At 48.5% G+C, this 17905-nt stretch overlaps 6 protein-coding genes across 6 annotated transcripts; 3 read left to right on the plus strand and 3 right to left on the minus strand.

Moving 5' to 3' along the window:
* On the minus strand, positions 1-4089 carry Aud_009492 (ABC transporter ATP-binding protein; the record flags this gene model as incomplete). The annotated part of the gene is made up of 4 exons (XM_043294344.1): positions 1-1916; positions 1946-2965; positions 3027-3957; positions 4036-4089. 4 exons carry the CDS (start codon positions 4087-4089, stop codon positions 1-3), a joined length of 3921 nt encoding a protein of 1306 aa, XP_043150279.1.
* A 707-nt stretch (positions 4090-4796) lies between these two features.
* On the plus strand, positions 4797-5751 carry Aud_009493 (alpha/beta hydrolase; the record flags this gene model as incomplete). Its single annotated transcript, XM_043294345.1, has 2 exons — positions 4797-4960; positions 5022-5751. 2 exons carry the CDS (start codon positions 4797-4799, stop codon positions 5749-5751), a joined length of 894 nt encoding a protein of 297 aa, XP_043150280.1.
* A 1702-nt stretch (positions 5752-7453) lies between these two features.
* Aud_009494 (GNAT family N-acetyltransferase) lies at positions 7454-8129 on the plus strand (the record flags this gene model as incomplete). Its single annotated transcript, XM_043294346.1, has 2 exons — positions 7454-7761; positions 7787-8129. 2 exons carry the CDS (start codon positions 7454-7456, stop codon positions 8127-8129), a joined length of 651 nt encoding a protein of 216 aa, XP_043150281.1.
* A 732-nt stretch (positions 8130-8861) lies between these two features.
* mirB (MFS siderochrome iron transporter MirB) lies at positions 8862-11046 on the plus strand (the record flags this gene model as incomplete). The annotated part of the gene is made up of 4 exons (XM_043294347.1): positions 8862-9103; positions 9182-9452; positions 9514-9859; positions 9929-11046. 4 exons carry the CDS (start codon positions 8862-8864, stop codon positions 11044-11046), a joined length of 1977 nt encoding a protein of 658 aa, XP_043150282.1.
* Positions 11047-13949: 2903 nt separating this feature from the next.
* Aud_009496 (uncharacterized protein) lies at positions 13950-14781 on the minus strand (the record flags this gene model as incomplete). Its single annotated transcript, XM_043294348.1, has 2 exons — positions 13950-14452; positions 14499-14781. 2 exons carry the CDS (start codon positions 14779-14781, stop codon positions 13950-13952), a joined length of 786 nt encoding a protein of 261 aa, XP_043150283.1.
* Positions 14782-16669: 1888 nt separating this feature from the next.
* Positions 16670-17413, minus strand: Aud_009497 (trypsin-like serine peptidase; the record flags this gene model as incomplete). The annotated part of the gene is made up of 1 exon (XM_043294349.1): positions 16670-17413. One exon carries the CDS (start codon positions 17411-17413, stop codon positions 16670-16672), a length of 744 nt encoding a protein of 247 aa, XP_043150284.1.
* Between the last annotated feature and the right edge of the window lie 492 nt (positions 17414-17905).

Below are 17905 nucleotides of genomic sequence, written 5' to 3' on the forward strand. Positions count from 1 at the left end.
TCACGAGCCAACTGTTTGGTTCAGGGCGTTGATACGGCAACTCTCACTACGCTCCATCAGCTGCGCGTGCGTGCCTTGATCAAGGCACCGCCCATTCTCAATTAGGAAGATCACATCCGCCTTGCGGATAGTGTATAACCGATGCGCAATGGCAATGATAGTCATATGTTTCGCAGCCTTCTCAATTCCATCCTGAAGCAAGCGCTCGGATTCCGCATCCAGAGCACTTGTCGACTCATCCAGAATTAGGAGCTGAGGCTTACGAACAAGCGCCCGCGCAATGGCTAACCGCTGCTTCTGTCCTCCCGAAAGCCGGCCGCCATTTGGCCCACAGACTGTGTCATATTTATCAGGTAACTGCATGATCGTGTCGTGGATGTTGGCCGATTTGCACGCTTCCTCGAGTTCCATCTGGGAGACCGTTTGGCCGGGTCTCGCACCGAGGGTCAGGTTGAATCGGATGGTTCCGTCGAACATGACACTCTGCTGCGGGACGTAGGCAATAGCATGACGGAAAGAGGTATCTCCGTACGCGATGTTATGCCCGTCTACCTCAACTGTTCCCAACTCGGGGGTGTACAGGCGCTCAATGAGCGAGATGATCGTTGACTTGCCAGCACCACTTGGCCCGACAAGGGCTGCAAATTGCCCGGGCTGAATGCTTAGATCCAGTCCATGCAAAATCCGGGTATCTGGCCGTGCCGGATATGAGAAGAAGACTTGTTTGAAGACCACGCTAACGCCCCCGGCCGATGACCGTGGCTTCTCACTAGCTATCGTGGCTTCGACGTCCCACACCCGAGCGAGAGGCGCGGAAAGCTTCTTGGTTGATCCCATGTCCACCAGGTTCAGAAGGCGTCGTGTAGCCTGGAATGCGCGCGAGACGTCTGGCGCGAGGGCGAACGCCTGCCCCCATAGCTGGGAACTGACGAGGAGGGCGAGTTGCACGATGAAGAACTGGGTTTGAGTGTACTCGCCTGCGATAATGCGCGTTGATCCCCACCAGTAGGCCAGCACATAGAGGAAGTTACTGAGACCATAACCGAAAGCCAACCACAGATTGGCCCAGGCACTGTGCTTCATGATTTGGCGCATGGGACCCTTAAGTGAGCGCCTATATGTGCCGAGAATCTCGTGCTCTAGTGAAAGCGACATGACCGTCTTGATGGAGTTGACGGCCTCGACGGTGATGGTGTTGGAGTTTGCGAAAGCTTCTAGATGTTCCTCTTCAAAGCTGGCTAACGTGGTGACACGCATGTATCCAGCACCCAGGAGGAGCGGTACAACTGAGAGACATACTATCGCAATCTTCCAGGCAATAATGTGTGTCATGGTGATAGTAGCGATAAGACTGACAAAAATCGACAGGACCGTGCAAACCACGGACCCCGTCAGGCCACCGAGGGCAACGCTGTCCTTCGTAATAAGTCCAAGCAGAAAAGATTGGTTCTGGTATTTTGTTTCGTGCCATACCAGATCCTGTTCGAGAATGGACCGCAGAGTGAGCACGCGCACCTTATATACAACCTGCTCAGCGACCCAGCCAAAGAGAGACCAGCTGAGAAAATTGGCTGTGAATTCAATGGTGGTGAGAAGGAAAAATAGGAGCCCAAATACATGACCTGCATGACGGATGGAGCTATGTTCTTCACAGTAACTGAGCTTGCTGACAACGTTACCGAAGATCACGGCAGATCCACAATATGTGCCGCCAATAACGGCCGCTCCAACAGTTGCGATGACCAGCACGAACGAGTACGGCCGGAACAGGGCACCCACCGACTGAGCAACTGACGAGAACGTGCGTTCGCCCCCGACTCCTTGGTCTGCTGGGCTTCCGTTGCTGGCATGAGGGACACCAGCGAAGGTCGATGCCTCAATGGTCACGGAATATCGTAGATCTCTTCTGTGGAACTCTTCGAAACCGCAGAGGTTATATCGTTACTCTCATCGCCTCCGTTGACGTTGAGGTTCTGAAGACGAACGAGCTCGGCGTACGCGCCATTGGCGTCGATAAGGTCCTGGTGTGTTCCTTGCTCTAGCAGCTTGCCCTGGCGCATAACAATGATACTGTCCGCATTCTTGATAGCCGACAGCCGGTCAGCAATTGTGATCACGGTCCGTCCGGCTGCCACTTTGTCTAGAGCCTGCCGAATCCGTAATTCTGAGGCCGAATCGAGGGAGGAAGTAGCCTCATCAAGGACGAGGATACGTGGATCCTTGACCAAGGCACGAGCCAGCGAGATACGCTGCTTTTGCCCGCTACTGATAAGATGACCCTGGGCACCGACTGAGGTCCCAAACCCTTCCGGTAAACGTCCAATGAAGCCGATCGCATCAGCCAATACAGCAGCGTTAATCGTCAGTTCAACGATTTCCCGGACGTGGTCACCATGCTCTTGGGAGGCTACCACCAAGACTTGGCCATCTCGGACTGCAGCCGCAACTTTGGCAAGGACGTCGCTCATTAGTGCCGGCCGCAGGTGCTCATGCTTGGGTGAGTTGATAAGACCGAGGGCAATGTTTTCCAGTATTGATCCGTTCAGAAGGCATGGCTCCTGCTGTACGAGACTGATATGACTTCGAACTGACCTGGTGTTCAGCTCTCTGAGGTCGTGACCATCCAAAAGCACAGTTCCCTCGTCTGCATTGTAGAATCGGGTGATCAGTCCGGCGACTGTGGATTTACCACTGCCGGAGAGACCAACGATGGCAGTCTGCTGACCAGCTGGACACAAAAAAGACAGATCCTGCAGCACGGGCTTATCAGGACGACATGGGAAGGTGAAATGAACATTGCGCAGCTCTACCTTTCCTGAAACATCTGGAAGTATACGACCTGTATCTTTGCTAGTGCCTTCAATACTTGCAGGCCGGTTTATATCAGCCTCCAACTTAGCAAAGGCTACGGATGCGGCATCAAAGCTTCTCAAGAATGGAGCAGCTTGGCTGAGAACCAAGGACACTGGAGCAACCGCTTTAGTACAGCTTCCATCACTTGAATAAGCCAAGGGAGTTCAACGTACCGTCTATGAGAACCAGCATGACAGTGAATGTGGCTCCAACTGTAATGCCACCGGTTTGCAACGTATTCAACTCTACAGCGCTGGCAATCTGCCGGGATCCTTGCCAGAAAGCAAGTGCATTTGCTGAGAAAGCAATGAAGTACAAAAGACCAGCCTGCAATGCCACAGCCACGGATTTCCGTACACCGGCCCACAGAGCCGGCGTCAGGACTTCAACAAACTTCTCCTCCAAGCGTGCATTAGCGGAGAAGGTGTGCACAACCATTGTATTTGAGATTGCCTCTAAAGCGACTGATGATGCCTTGGCCATGGTGCTCATTGAGTGGCCAACATACTTTTGCACGAAGTATCCACCACCTAGCGCCATGATGAGGTATGCGGGAGTGAGAGATACAAGCATGCCAGCTAGCTTTGGATTCTTAATAAAGGCTACGACGTACGCGGTGATGACGAAAGACACACTGCTGATCACAATGCCGACCTTTTCGTTCGTGCCCTGCTGCACGACAGATATCTCGTCTGTGATGCGTGCAGACACCTCACCAGCGGGCAAGTTGTCAAAGAACGCCGCATCCTGTCGTAAGATGGCGCTGAAATATGCCTCGCGTATGCGCTGAGCCAATCTCTCACTAAAAACGTTCCAGCAAATAGTGTGGATATAAATGAGTGCAAAATAGGCGATTCCAACATAAACAATAAGCAGTATCTTGGAGTTGATCCCATCCTGGTAGGTTGCGGCAGTGGAGGGGTCGATCTCGCAGGTAGCCGAGTTCAATCCGTTGACTAGCTGTCCAAAGACAATTGACATGATAGGGAACGGGACTCCAGATGCAACAGCAGCAAGGAAACCAACGAGCAGAATAATTAAATCTGTCGACGAGGGAACAGCGTAGAACAGCAGACGGCCGAACGAGGTGGCGCGGCGCCAGATCTGGAGAATGTAGATGTCTCAATAAGCTTCAAAGCATCATACAGAGCCGAATGGCTCGAAGGGAGGAATAGAACATACGCTTGGCTTCGCTGATGCTTTTACCTCTGTGAAGGCTTCCGATGTGGCGGCCATGATGGTACACACTTCAGTTCTTTCTCTATCTGCGGGGTCTCCGAAAGTTCTAATAGAATGTTGCAGGAAATGCGAGCAAAGAAGCGTCTGTAAGTATACCTAGCGATTCTATTGCCAAGCTGTATACCCCACCGCTGCCGCCTCCTCCTGGATAAGATCATGTCTCCACCAGATCCTTACGTTTCTTCCAAGATGCTAAGCCGGTATCGGAAACATTTCGAGCCGAGTCCGGTATTCTATATCAGTCTGGACGCTATTAGATCACGCCAACAGTGGCCCCGGGTTGGGGGCCGGGGGGATGCTGTTGACCGACCTGATACGATTGATAATTTTTTGATCATATTAGGGTTTCTGGCCTCGATGGGTCAATAGTATGGAGAATAGTTCTGAGTGGCCAGGGAGTCACAAGCGCATTGATCCACTTTTGGGGGTCCTGGTATTTTACAAGGCAATCTTACGGCGTAAAACAAGCCCGCCAGGATGGGCAGTTCAAAAAGCACCAGTGTGCGATGTCGCAGCGGCGAGTCCGAAACGGGGCCTTACAAGAAAATCTCCGAGACCGCCTGTTGCTGCTGCCCCGGTAGATGTACTCTTGATCCGGTCTCATAAGACGAAACTTCCTTCCCACGCATTCGCGATCAGTTGCAATGTAATCGGTATGGATTTTGATTTCTCTAAGCCCGGCCTGCAGGAGTTTCAGTGTCTAAATGTATAAAACGATCAAGATAGGGGGCAGGCCAAGCCCAGTCCCGATTCCCAACTCGGAGCAGTTCTACCTGAAAAGCGAACAGGGAGAAACGTACCTTATCCAAGTATCTTGGCCACTACATTGGCAAGATAACCAGACTGATCGTGGGGCCCTTCCTATCATGTAAGCGTTCACAGATGGCCTAGCACTCTGGAAGATGTGTCGGCTTACCTACTTGAACCAGCTACCTTGTTGACGGGAATTCATTGTTCCTGACTGCGACCGAGGCTGCATGGCGTCGTGCAGCCTCATCACATTTCGCTGGCGGAGGCATCATTGTCGCTATTGGATACCCCTTAAACGGAAAGGTCTATGATGCACGACGACGCAGTTTCGATCTGACTCTGCCCACGGCGTCCAAAATTCCCGGATATGGAGGTGCGGATATGTTCCTTGACTTCATTGAAAATTCGGTTCGACCTGCAGTGACGGCCCGGCTCCCACGGGTGTCTCTCTCCAGAGAAGCGCTCTATGGCCATTCATATGGGGGCTTGCTCGCCCTCCATGCATTATTTACACGCCCACGTTCATTCGATTGCTACATGGCTAGCAGCCCCTCGATCTTGTGGAATAGTTTATGTATCTTGCACGAGGCAAGGGCCTTTTTGGAAAATGAGAAGGCTTCAGATGACAAATCCCCGTCGTTGATGGTTTCCTGGGGTTCCTTGGAGCAAAACCCACCGCAGTGGGCTAACGAGCCGCTCGATCACTATGAAGCAAGAAAACAGATCGCAACGGATTTGAGAATGGCGGACAATGCTCTGAATCTGTGTGGGATATTGCGAGGGGGCAACCAGCTACATACTGTGATACAAAATGAGTATGAGGGGGAGGACCACACGAGTGTGATGTCGTGCTCGTTGAGTCGAAGCCTGACCATGTTCTTCGAGGACTGGCCTTTTCTCCGGTCATAGGAAACGTCTAACGCCGCCTGGTGTGCACATCTTGATTTTAGCCCAATAAATTTCGTGGCTTGCAACACCACGAGACCTTTCATGTATGACTTCAGAAAACCCAATTACCTAATCTCCTGTGAACTCTGAAGTGGATGGCACCTTGGGAACGACCCTCCGGCGATCGGGTGTCAGTATGGAAAAATGGAAGTACGGAACTAGGAGGGTGATGACAGGTAGAGCGTAGGAAACACGCGGCACCCCTAGAAACACAGGACTGGACAGTCTGGTCACCAAGACCAGGTCAAAAAAGAAAGAGGGCTGGAACTAGTAATCTCCTGTAAAATGGACAAGGGGATCGAAACCATAAAATACAACTAACCTTTTAAGTCAAGACAAGTTTCCCTAGCACCCTCATCAAAAAGTGGGCTGAGATTTTCGCCCTTGGATGTTTGGGGGCCAGCGAGTGAGAGTGTGGATTTGGGTCCGTCCACAACCTTACGGGACGGCTCGGGGTGTGCGTCTCATCCGCCGTCCGTAAGTAACGCATACAGAGACGCCACGCATATTGGTGGGATGGTTCAGTTGTGTCATAAGAAATTGTCTACAGAGTAGGGTGGTGGCCGGTCTCCACCCGCCTCAGCCTAGACCCCCGCAGGAATGCCAAGACTCGGAGATTACCGGCAAGGGATTTATCTTATCTGATTGATATTGTGGTGTCACATCGACTAATCAATGACCCCCGCTGGCTACAGTCCAGACTTTGCCAGGCCCTGTGCGCGATTGCTGATTTGGTCCCACTATCTCGCTAAGGCTGCCTGCTCGGATTTAGGCACTCTTGGATCCCTTGCTGCTTGCTGGCAAAGCTCAATAACTGTATCACATACCGCCAATCTCGGCAGCGGTATAGGGACCTTACGACAATGTCGATAAATTATTGTAGATACATACTTGGCACGGTCATGTAGCTGCTTTTCATTCTGGAACATATTCTGTCTCTGCCACGTATCTGTAATCTTTTCAGGCTCATTTTTTCCAGTCCCTACCTCTGGGACTTATTCACTTGGTAAGGCTCACTAATATGGAGACCACCATCACCAACTCAAGCAAATTGAAATCCTAGTCTTTCATGTCGCGGTCCTAATGGAGTAGATGTAGTGTTTAGTGTCTGCTTTACACCAAAGGACACCAGTTGCGCATGGGAACTGTTGAACCTCTGATGCCCTATCATTTCTATTAGCTGGAAATAGTTGTCCTGGATATCTTTTACCTCAGCGGTGCTAGTGCATTTCACAGCCTTCCAGGTGATACCATCTTCATGAAAGAAGAATTTCACGAAGGCAGAATCAACGTACAATTGCCACTCCCAAAGGCCAATGAGCGAAGGACTGGACGTACCAACATTGTTATACATGGATGCTCACCCGCTGTTGACTTCCCACATGAGAGAAGTTCGACTAGATGGAAATTAATAGACACTAGGAGCTTTACTCATCTTCTTTACCTTGCTCCGAGCCTGCAGCCTTTTCGATACTGTGTCACACAAGCCATTAAAGGGTTCCCCTAAAAGCCACCTTGCGGAGTATATAGGGAAGCAGGAGGTACACATGGCGAGACTCCGTAGTTTCTCCCAGAAGAAAAGAAAAGCTGTACTACAAACCAACAGAAGCAAGACTCATCGACTCTCTTCTATTCATCGTGCCACAATCACCCTCCTTACAACATGACTATCAAGGCTCAGGCCACTCTGCGCACTGCACGCCTAGAACTAGCCCCCATGGGCCACGAGCACCGCAAGTTCACGATGCAGTTGGACATGGACCCAGAGGTTATGAAGATGGTCGCCTTCGGCCGGCCATTTACCGAAGATGAAGTGATCCAGGTTCATACCTGGCTGATGGGCTGCGCAACGTCTGTTCCTGGTTTCGGGGCCTGGGCCGGCTTTGCCAAAGGCGAGTTCGTGGGTTGGTGGATATTGGCCCCCATTTCCACGAAAGAATACCCCGAGAAATTCATGACCGATCGGACGGAGTATGGGTTCCGAGTATCATCGAAGTTTTGGGGGCAAGGAGGGGGGTCGGGAGATGGTTCGCTATGCCTTCGAGGAACTGGGTCTGACGGAGGTGATTGGCGAGACGATGACTTTCAACAAGGCTTCTCAGGCGGTTATGGCCGGCTGTGGGCTGAACCACGTTGAGACTTTTTTTAACAAGTACGACACTCCGCCACCAGGAATTGAGGAGGGGGAGGTGCGGTATTCGATTTCCAGGCAGGAATGGTTGCGCAAGGAAAGATCCAGCATAACCCGAAGTCGCTGGTTTTCGGTCTTGACCAGCTGGCCGCCACGACTGCTCCTGTCCAGCCTCTGGTCCTTCTTTTTCAAAGGCCCACGCTCGTAGCTTGAGCGGTCAATCCTGGACACAAATGAAGTCATTCATTCCTAGCAAATACGAAAACGTCCCAGTTTCTTGAAAGTCTGAATCAAACTGTTTGGAGTTAGATGCCTGTTGGCGTGTTCCTGGACCATGACCTGGAATCACCTAACATCCTTTGTGGCGCCATCCGCGCCATCCAAGATCCGTTGGGCGTTAAGGCCAGGATGATTTAACTTGGACATGCAGCGGAAGTTCAATCCATGATTGCGAATTATTCCCACTTCACAATGGAGTCCCAACTGGCGCTAACTAACGGTAGAGTAAGCGAAGTGGTACCAAACCGACCTTACCAACATGTGATGTGCCTGTAATTGAGTATATTTGCTGTAAATTGCTGGGCAAATTCATTTTTTATGTGCTATTGGTGAGAACGAGGCCATACTATGGTCAATTAATCCTTGTTAGGCCCGTACACATGTGGGCCGCTAGGCGTAAGGGCACCTGTATCGCGGTAACACCAGGTGTGGGACCTGTTTGTCTGGAATCGATTGCCTTACAGCCGGCATTCTCTTCTGTTCTTTCCCTCCGTTCTCGCCGTGTGCCTAGAAAAAACATACATGGCATTCGGCCCCACAGCACAGGCGCTGGACTTATGTAAGGGTTGTATATAATCTGTTCCGCGGGTATTTAACATCCGTTCCGCACTCCTTATTAATCTTTCATTTGCATGCAGAGTTTAAATTACAGTAGGCAATCATGAACAAATTCCACTCGATCGTTGGTGAAAAGCCTGCTCACGGGGCTGAGGGTACGCAAGCCGATGACCCAAGTGTTTTGCAGATCAGAGCCGACGACAAGGAGGCTGCTCATGCGCCCGTCAATGAAGTGACCAGTAATGAGGAGGCCAAGCCGAGTGACAGAGTCCAGTCTGGTGTCAAGAAGATAGAGGCTGTGACCCTGGCCTGGACAAGGGCTACGGCGTTCACAGTTTTAGTACTGTATGTAGTGAATCACTACCCTTGCTGCATGTACCGATCCCTGCAGATCAGGCTGCTAACATGGCATTTATCTGATAGCATCTGGTTTCTCACGCTGGTCAATGATTTCAGAGCCTCCATCGTTACGAGCTTGAATGCTTACGCCACGAGTTCTTTCCAGGGCCACTCGCTGTTGACCGTCATCAACATTGTGGCATCAGTTATGGGAGGTTCAGTGTACATTCCTATGGCCAAGGCGCTAGATGTTTGGGGTCGTGCAGAGGGTTTCCTTCTGATGACTTTCTTCTGTATTCTGGGCTTGGTTCTTCTGGCTTCGTCCCAGGATCTCCCCACCTATTGTGCCGGACAGGTAAAATATAACAACCAAAGAGCTCGCCCTTAGCATTGTCTAACGGCTAGACTGGCTCTAGGTGTTCTACAAGGTCGGGTTTGGAGGACTTTCTTACACCTGGGATGTCCTTGCGACGGATGTGACAAATCTACGAAACCGAGGTCTAGCGTTTGCTTTCACCTCGTCACCTGCTTTGATCTCTGCGTTCGCGGGTTCCAAGGCTGCGTCGGATCTCCTTGCCCATTCGAATTGGCGATGGGGCTTTGGCATGTGGGCAATTATCTTGCCGGCTGTTGCTCTGCCAATCTACGGCATTTTGGCTTACCACCTACGCCAAGCCAAGAAAAAGTGTATTCTCGTCAAGGAGACGGAAAACTGGAAAATCACCCCGAAGACAATTTGGTGGGCCATTGTGGAATTCGATCGTAAGTAACAACAAGAGCGGTCGCCTCGAAGTCCCCCCAGAAGGCTAATATTCTCGTGAACTCACTTAGTCCCCGGAGTTGTTCTGTTCGCTGGCGGTTTTGTCATATTTCTTCTCCCGTTTACTTTAGCGGCAACGGCGCCCCATGGTTATCAGACCGGCTATATCATTGCAATGATTACTCTCGGGCTGCTACTCATTATCGCCTTCGGACTCTACGAAATCTTTGTGGCTCCCGTGCCATTCCTGAACTATAGATTTCTCATTGACCGGACCGTGCTGGGCGCATGTCTGCTGAATATGACCTACCAGGTTTCTTACTTCTGCTATGCCAGCTATCTCCCGTCTTTCTTGCAAGTTGTGTACGAGTTGGATGTTGCTACGGCTGGATATGTGAGCAACACTTTCAGTGTGGTCTCCTTCGTCTTCTTATTCCTCGCTGGTTGGCTGATCCGCTGGACGGGTCGTTTCAAGTGGATCCTTTGGGTCTGCATTCCGCTCTATATCCTCGGCCTTGGTCTGATGATTCACTTTCGTCAACCGGGCGGATATATTGGGTACATTGTTATGTGTGAGGTTTTCTTCTCAGTTGCCGGAAGTGTCTTCATTCTCTGCGTGCAACTGGCAGTCCTCGCTTCCGTTGACCACCAACACGTCGCCGCCGTGCTCGCTTTGCTGTTTGTCATGGGCAGCATTGGTGGCTCTATTGGCAGTGCGATCTGTGGAGCTATCTGGACCAATACTTTTCTGTCGAAACTAAAGAAAAACTTACCCCCGTCCGCCGTGCCAGACTTGGACCTGATCTACAAATCGCTCCCGACCCAGCTCAGCTACCCAGTCGGAAGTGCTATACGGACAGCCATTGTGGAGGCATACGGTTATGCCCAAGCAAGGATGCTCATTGCCGGTACTGCATTCATGGTTCTAGGCTTCATTTGGGTTGGCATGATGAGAAACCTGAACGTGAAAAACATGACCCAGACAAAGGGTAATGTTCTGCAAGCAAGACTGTTTGGATGTTGTCCGTCATCAAAGCGCTGGTTCAATCGCTCTTCAGATCATCTCGCCTATCATGCTGATCCAGTCGCCTTGTACTTCCATCCGAATTTGCCTTCCTGTGATTCTCGGTTACCATCGTCCCTATCCTACTCACAAATGATTATGGATTTGATAGCCACTCAGCGGTAATTATAATCGTGATAAACGCATATACATGGAATGAACATAGATGAAGGTCTGATTTCTCTTAAACTATCTGTCTAACTTTACTTGGTAGACAGGAAATCTAATATTAGAGATGACATTGTAAAATCTTTATATTTAATATATTAAATCTATACTCCAGTTTCGATTTGGGTTGGTTTCGGGTCTAAATTTTAATGGTTTTCAGAATTCAAATTTCTCCTATGCCTAGGGCCTACTAAAAATACCTATAGAAAATTAATATTATAGTATGAAATATATGGTAATTATAGTCATTTTAATCTATATCTGTAATATCGATTTAATATCTATAGGGTTGAATGGGTGGTGGTCAAAAATCATTCTTTAACTGTAGATATTATCGGAGGTTGATGCATATATGTACATAAACCATCACCACTTCCATACCAACCCATAACAGAAATGATTATTCCCTTATATCTCGCCAACCACTAGATATTTTGAATTGATATTTCATAGTTAGATACACTAGATACTATGCTATCTAGTGATATTAATATTTTTTAGGAAAATCCTAGAAATTTAGTGATTACTAAGCAAAACAGTAAGGGTTGGTTAACCTTGGCGGATAAAACCTCAAAACCGTAACCAACGGATTAACCAAATGGTCTCGAGTTTTGGGGTAGGGAAACCAAAACCGGTGAGATTCCCTAGGCTAGGGACCGAGCCCGAACCGCTGCGAGTTCGGTGAGGGTTGGATTCGATTTTAGCGGTTCGGTTATGCAACTCTACCCCTTAAATACGCGCTACTGAGGTGTTCTAATTACTTCATTATACGGCATACTAGAATTAGATGCCCTACACACTGTACTAGCTAGATCCAATAAAAATATATTATTTTGGTTGATTTGGATAGCTTCAAACATTTAAACGCGTTGAAATTTGATGAGGGGTGGGCTGCTTGCCTAGGTGGACCGCTTGGTTGGGAAATACATTAGTCTATGGATCACCCGCCTTCTGCAGACTATGTGCGTCAGAACTCATAAAGTCATGAGATTTTACACTACAGTTCCATCACTTCTTGATGATACCTATCTATTAGCATAGCAAGGGATCCTGAATTCCTTGGTCTTAAACCGACGGTCGGTTGGCTGCCCGGCGAACATTAGAAAGATTTACTTGGTGCCACCATCAAGAACCACTTATCTCCACTCACCAACTCAATCCCAGAGCATCCACTAGTGTACAATAAACATAATTTGCTTGAAGATACATATGAAGACCTGATAATGAGCAAAGAGGTTATTAAGAACAGCTCGGGAGAGCTTTCCCTCAAAGGATTGGGCAAGCTACAATACACAACTTCCGCCCAAGGAGAGCTGCATCTCAACAGAAAAGTCATATACATCAAACATCTTAAGCAACACAGCCAGTTCTGGTAGAGAATCACTGGTAATAATGAATTCTGCCTTACAGTCGCTGAATGGCTGAAGGAGAGGAAGAAGTTTGGTTTGGTTTAGGCAGACCCAAGCATCAAGTCTGTCTCGTGGTTGGCCACTTGATGTGTCAAGATGTTGTGGTGGCCCTTTCAGAGGAGGAAGCTGCTGAATGCTAGAAATGTGGTAAGATTCAACTAGTCATGGTTGCCCAGATGGCAGCTGCCAGCCAGGGAGTCCAAGTGTCTCTGGGCGGACTGGGTAATACAACTGCGATGACTTCTGATGCGAAGGATATTAAGGCATACTTTACAGTTAGAGGGGAAGGGATGAAGGTTTTGCCCTTGGAGCTTAAGATCATCACTATCAAGGATGGCTCCCTGAATCTATCCAATAATACGCCATAATCAAGCTACAAGCTAGGAGCCGACAATGCTGAAGGGGAAGGTCTCCTACTACTTAAAGAGCCGGATTTGGAAGATTGGAAAGATATTCCAGCCAAAGAACCCAGTGGGGAAGACCAATAAGGTAGTAGCTGAACACAAGAAAATGTCAATAACACTCACTCAAGTTACCACCTAGTTTTCGCGTCTATGGATCTTTCCACTTGGGTTACCACATCCGAAATACCACGAAGAGAAAATGCGGGAGGCAAAATGAGATGTATTTCATTAGATATAATATCGCGGGATGGTGATGTTTGGGCCTCTAGATTTTATATAAAAGACTTATTATATTATATAGTAGTAATACTATAGGAGGTTATCTTATTTATTATAGTTCTTAAAATAAGAAATTATTAGTTAGCTATTATTAGGTACACAACAAGCTGCCTTTGAAGATATTATGTTTGTTTTAATAGACTTGATCGCAAAAAGAAATAGAGATTATATACTGCTTCCTATGGGATGATAATGGTTATTAGAGAAACAGTTATAATACGTGACTTCTCTTAGCTGCTGATAAAATGGGATAGTCAGGACAGTTATAGTCACAAAAACAAGGACCTATTCGTAAAGATATAACAATCGTTTTATTAATTACATCTAGATCTTAAATGGTGCAGGTCATGAGAACTGATCTAGTTTGTGCTCACTTAGATAGCTCGCTTACATACGTCATACGGCCATATTCCTTGCATCTATTGTGTATAGGTTTCTATAATGTAAGGGCGCAGGGGGGGGTTGTTTGCCTGTCCAGCCCTCTGGTTGGGCATCCGCGACCAGCACCACGGAATGGCCAGGGCGCCGATGAACTGGGGGATCGGGATCCGCCCCCCCGAGGTCCTGGGGCCGCACGGCGGCGTGACGTGGTCACCCGGGGGGTGGGGGGTGTCGACCCACGCCGAAACAGCCCGACACGGACGGTGGGTTCCCATCTCATAGTTCTACTTCAACTTTCCATGGCCTGTGGGATAGTGTTTGCAGTGACTCATGGGAAAGAACCGGAGCCGCGGAGGTAGAGGATGGATTAGGAAGAGCTAATTTGACTTTATCCAGCGGGCGTCGTGGTGCCTATGAAAACAACCATAACGGCTGCATAAGCAGCAACAGCTACAACATGCTCAGCATTGCTCTGATCAGAACAGATAGCCAGGAAAATAGAGAAAACCACAACAGCAACTGAGACTGTAGTCAATTTCCACGCAGTCGTCGTACGAAATTGAAGTATGATCATTGGGACAAGAAGGAATGGGGCGCCAACAAAGGTGCCAACCACAACGCGACGAATGATATCTCTCACCGAAACGTCCCGAAACAAAATGTCAAACTTCCCCCTCAGTCTGATCTTTTTATTTTCAGCAGCGTCCGAAATGTCCTGGGAGAACATGCGGTCCAGGAATCCAACAGCAGAACCATGGATAACTCGATGGTCATTTCGATCGATATTATCCCCCGCTCCAACATGTTCGAGACATTCGCGTTGAACACGAGCCTTTCGATTCGAAGGCTTAGAAAGCCGGAGCACAAATTCATAGTTTTGGAGAGCTTGGCCTGGGTAGAGATGAGTGGTAGCTCCTTTCAGACTGAGAATACTTACAGTACTCGCCTAAAAGCCTACGCAGTTCCTGGACATTGTCATTATTTAGTTCAATTTCGGCGGGATATTTCTTCAAAAGCTCCATCTGATAATAATAGATGTTCTTCATGTGTAGATAGCGAAGGTCATGGACAACGAGGAAGGACAGTTCATGGGGGCTCAGTCGAAAGTGGTTGAAGTAGGTGTCGTCCCACTCCCGATTGAACGTTTCCAATCCAGGCCCATCTGGTTTGGGTGCCGATGGACACCCTTCCGAAGGGTCTTCAACTTGGTTATCATCCATTTTTGTCCGTTGGTAGCCGCGAGTTAGGAACAGACGACAGCGCTATTGGTAACATAGGATTTTGTAGGAATATTTTGAGATCTAATGAACGTTTCGGCTAAATGTCTCAAGGTCCCTTTAATCTCCCGCTGCAAAGACCAGCGAAGCGAACGAAACCGACGGGCCAGGTTGGTGTGGCTGGGCCGTCCAATGAGTGGCAACGGCAATTGGATAACTCAGTCTTTGAGATTTGCCCAATCACAGCTACGGCGCTATTCTCTTCCCATTCAATTTGGATGTTAGGGTGGCTGATCGGCTGATCGACTGACAGAAACTAGATTAATGAATGGGATAAATGCTCTTTCTTTTTGTCCTGTCTTTCTTAGGAAAATCAGATGACGCTTGCGTCCTTGTTTCGTAATACGTGTAACTACTCCAATCGGGGTGCGGTGATGATTTGCTGACGAGACGAACGCAGAAACGAGTACAGGAAAAATTAAATTTTCAATAGTTTATGTTGAAAACGGTGAAAGCATAGAACTGTTCCCGCAACCACCTAACTAGTTGTCGGTTGAATGACGTAAGTAAAACATCATCAAAGTATTTGAGTTCTTTGCTCATAATACTCCATAGATCATCTATGGTTATGGTGGAGGTAGCAAAGGCTAGACAAACAAACAAAGTATTTCTACTGTGTGTTGTGGTTTGTCTATAGATGATAGAGTTAACTAACCACTTTAGGTAAATAGACAAACCATCAAATCTCTGACTATATAACATCAGGGCCTTCTGAGGTGGCCCAAGGATGCCCAGGCCGGCGAGGCCTTAGGAGTCCGACTTCAAGATGATACTGTTGACTCAGAATTCAGGGCGTCTATCCCTTCATCGTCCCTCACATTGACCAGGATATGGACCTCCGACAGTGACTGTTCCACAATGGTTTGGTCGTCCTCCCCGCATAGGCCGTCCACAACGGAGGACGCATCGAGAGTTTTTGACTACGGCAGGAACGACGTTCCCTCAATAGGATGACTGGCAATATCGAGCAAAGAGTTGTCATTCTTGACCACGTGAAGCGTGGATCTGAGTCTGCTGCCAAGGGCAGGGCCAGGGTGTAATTCTTGATTTGAGGACTGGATTTGCAATCGATGGGCGATCTAAGTAGATTTCGCCTCAGTGGACTTCTGATGGCTAGAAACAATGAAATATAATTCTACTTACAACCTGTTTCAGGACTCGAGATATCAGGCTTGCAATCGTCAAGATAAAAAGAGATATATCGGCACCACGAAGTCAGCTGCGTGGCCATCCTAGGATATATCAAGTGTTATCATTGCAGAGGTCCAGATGCTCTAGGATAGTGAACCCTTTTGCATTGCTAGTGCATGCCTCGACTGCGGCCAGACCGGTGATTACGCATACCCTGATCTTCCTTTGGGAATATATCTAGCTTGCAACGAGGCGTTGTTGAATCCTAAGGTTGCGGCTTGCAGCTGCCCTTTGATTATGCTTAGTTAAATCTTAGAGTACCAACACCTCACTTATTGTTCTAGGATTTTTACGTTACTGTTAGTTGCATAACTTCAAAACTTCTTATTTCTAGGGGAAATCCATGAAATATGGCAATAGGAAAATTATATAGAGCTTGAATTTATGCACTGAACAGTGGTAAGGACGCTATATAACGTGGTCGTTTAGTGATTATTGATGCCACTGCAATCTCTGATAGAAGGATCTAGAGCGCTGATTAACTCACTATTACAACACCCTGAACTGAATCAGAGCTATCTAGGAACTGAGAGCTTTCCGCTGAAAGAGGGTGCGACATGCTTAGCCATGAATCCAATAATGGTGGTCCTGTACTCAGAGTATTACCCGATAGCGACCAATTACAGGACACGGTTTAATCTTAGCAACCACTCGATGCTCCCCCCCGAACTGTGTCGCCATGACCTCCTGCATTGGCACGATCAAAGACCGAGCGAGTGCCCGAGCCGTAGTGCGAGGAGTACGAGGTGCCAGATGTACACCCTCCTGTGTGCCAACCGCCAATGTTACCCACTACACTGCCGTGTCTGGAGTGAGAGTCATAATTGGCAATCCACGGAGACCCGCTTGTGCCGCCTCGGAACGGACCACAATTGAAACCTAGCTGGCCAGCCTTAGCCTCATAGGTGTCCACGCGACATTGAACGGGACTTTGTTCCTTGTCGTTGTAGCCCACGACTTCGACATTATATTTGTGGCCCCCGTTGGTGATCAATTTGTTACCACCGACGACGGACTGGACGTTAACAAACTTGCCATCATATTTGCCTTCGCCGAGAGTCAGGAATGCGAAATCGTACTCGATATCATGGTTCTTGTTCCAATTGGGGTGGACATAGGCCGCGGTGACGGGGTATATTCCGTAAGGGGCCTGGCCATCATGATAACCGGGAGCAAAGTGAAGGTTTTTGCCAGTGCCGCTAATGCAATGACCAGCCGTCAGGATCACATTGCCATGCGTACTGTCAATGACGCTGGCAGTGCAGTAATGGTCTTGGATGTTGCCGCTGAACAGGACGCCGACTGAGGGAATGCCTTTGGAATGAGTGGCCTGACCAAGGACATGAGCCGCGAGGGAAAGGAGCAGAATCGCTGAGGTCGACATTTGGAGAAACACCGTCAAGGGTTGTAGGTATGAGGAAATCAAGGGTAAGAGGAAACTTGAGGTAAGAATAGCACTAGAATATTGAAGGAGATTGAGGGCTACGAGGGTCTATTTATCCCTTGTCTGAATTCAGTTGAAGAGATTGTAGGATCAGATCAGGAATCAAAGCCATGCGACTTCTTGACAAAGGAGAATGCAACGGTGACATCGAGCATCCATTCATTTTCATTTCAAGGAAGAATTGTATTCGTCTTCAATAACGGCAACACGAGGACTCTCCAGGAACAATCCTAATACGAATGACGCTACAGGGGACAAGACCATTTTAGAGCAAGGAAGAAGTGATAAAGTTCTAGGATCATCGTGTTTGCCCCAGTAGAATCTGAGCATGTGACTTAGTGCATAAGAATCCTGGTTAAGAGCAACTACAAGGAAGCTTGCCACAACACAACAGTCAGCACTAGGCAGACAGGGCTCGTATAGGATTCATAG

This window comes from Aspergillus udagawae, assembly GCF_001078395.1.
Source record: "Aspergillus udagawae IFM 46973 DNA, scaffold_7, whole genome shotgun sequence".
NCBI lineage: Eukaryota > Fungi > Ascomycota > Eurotiomycetes > Eurotiales > Aspergillaceae > Aspergillus > Aspergillus udagawae.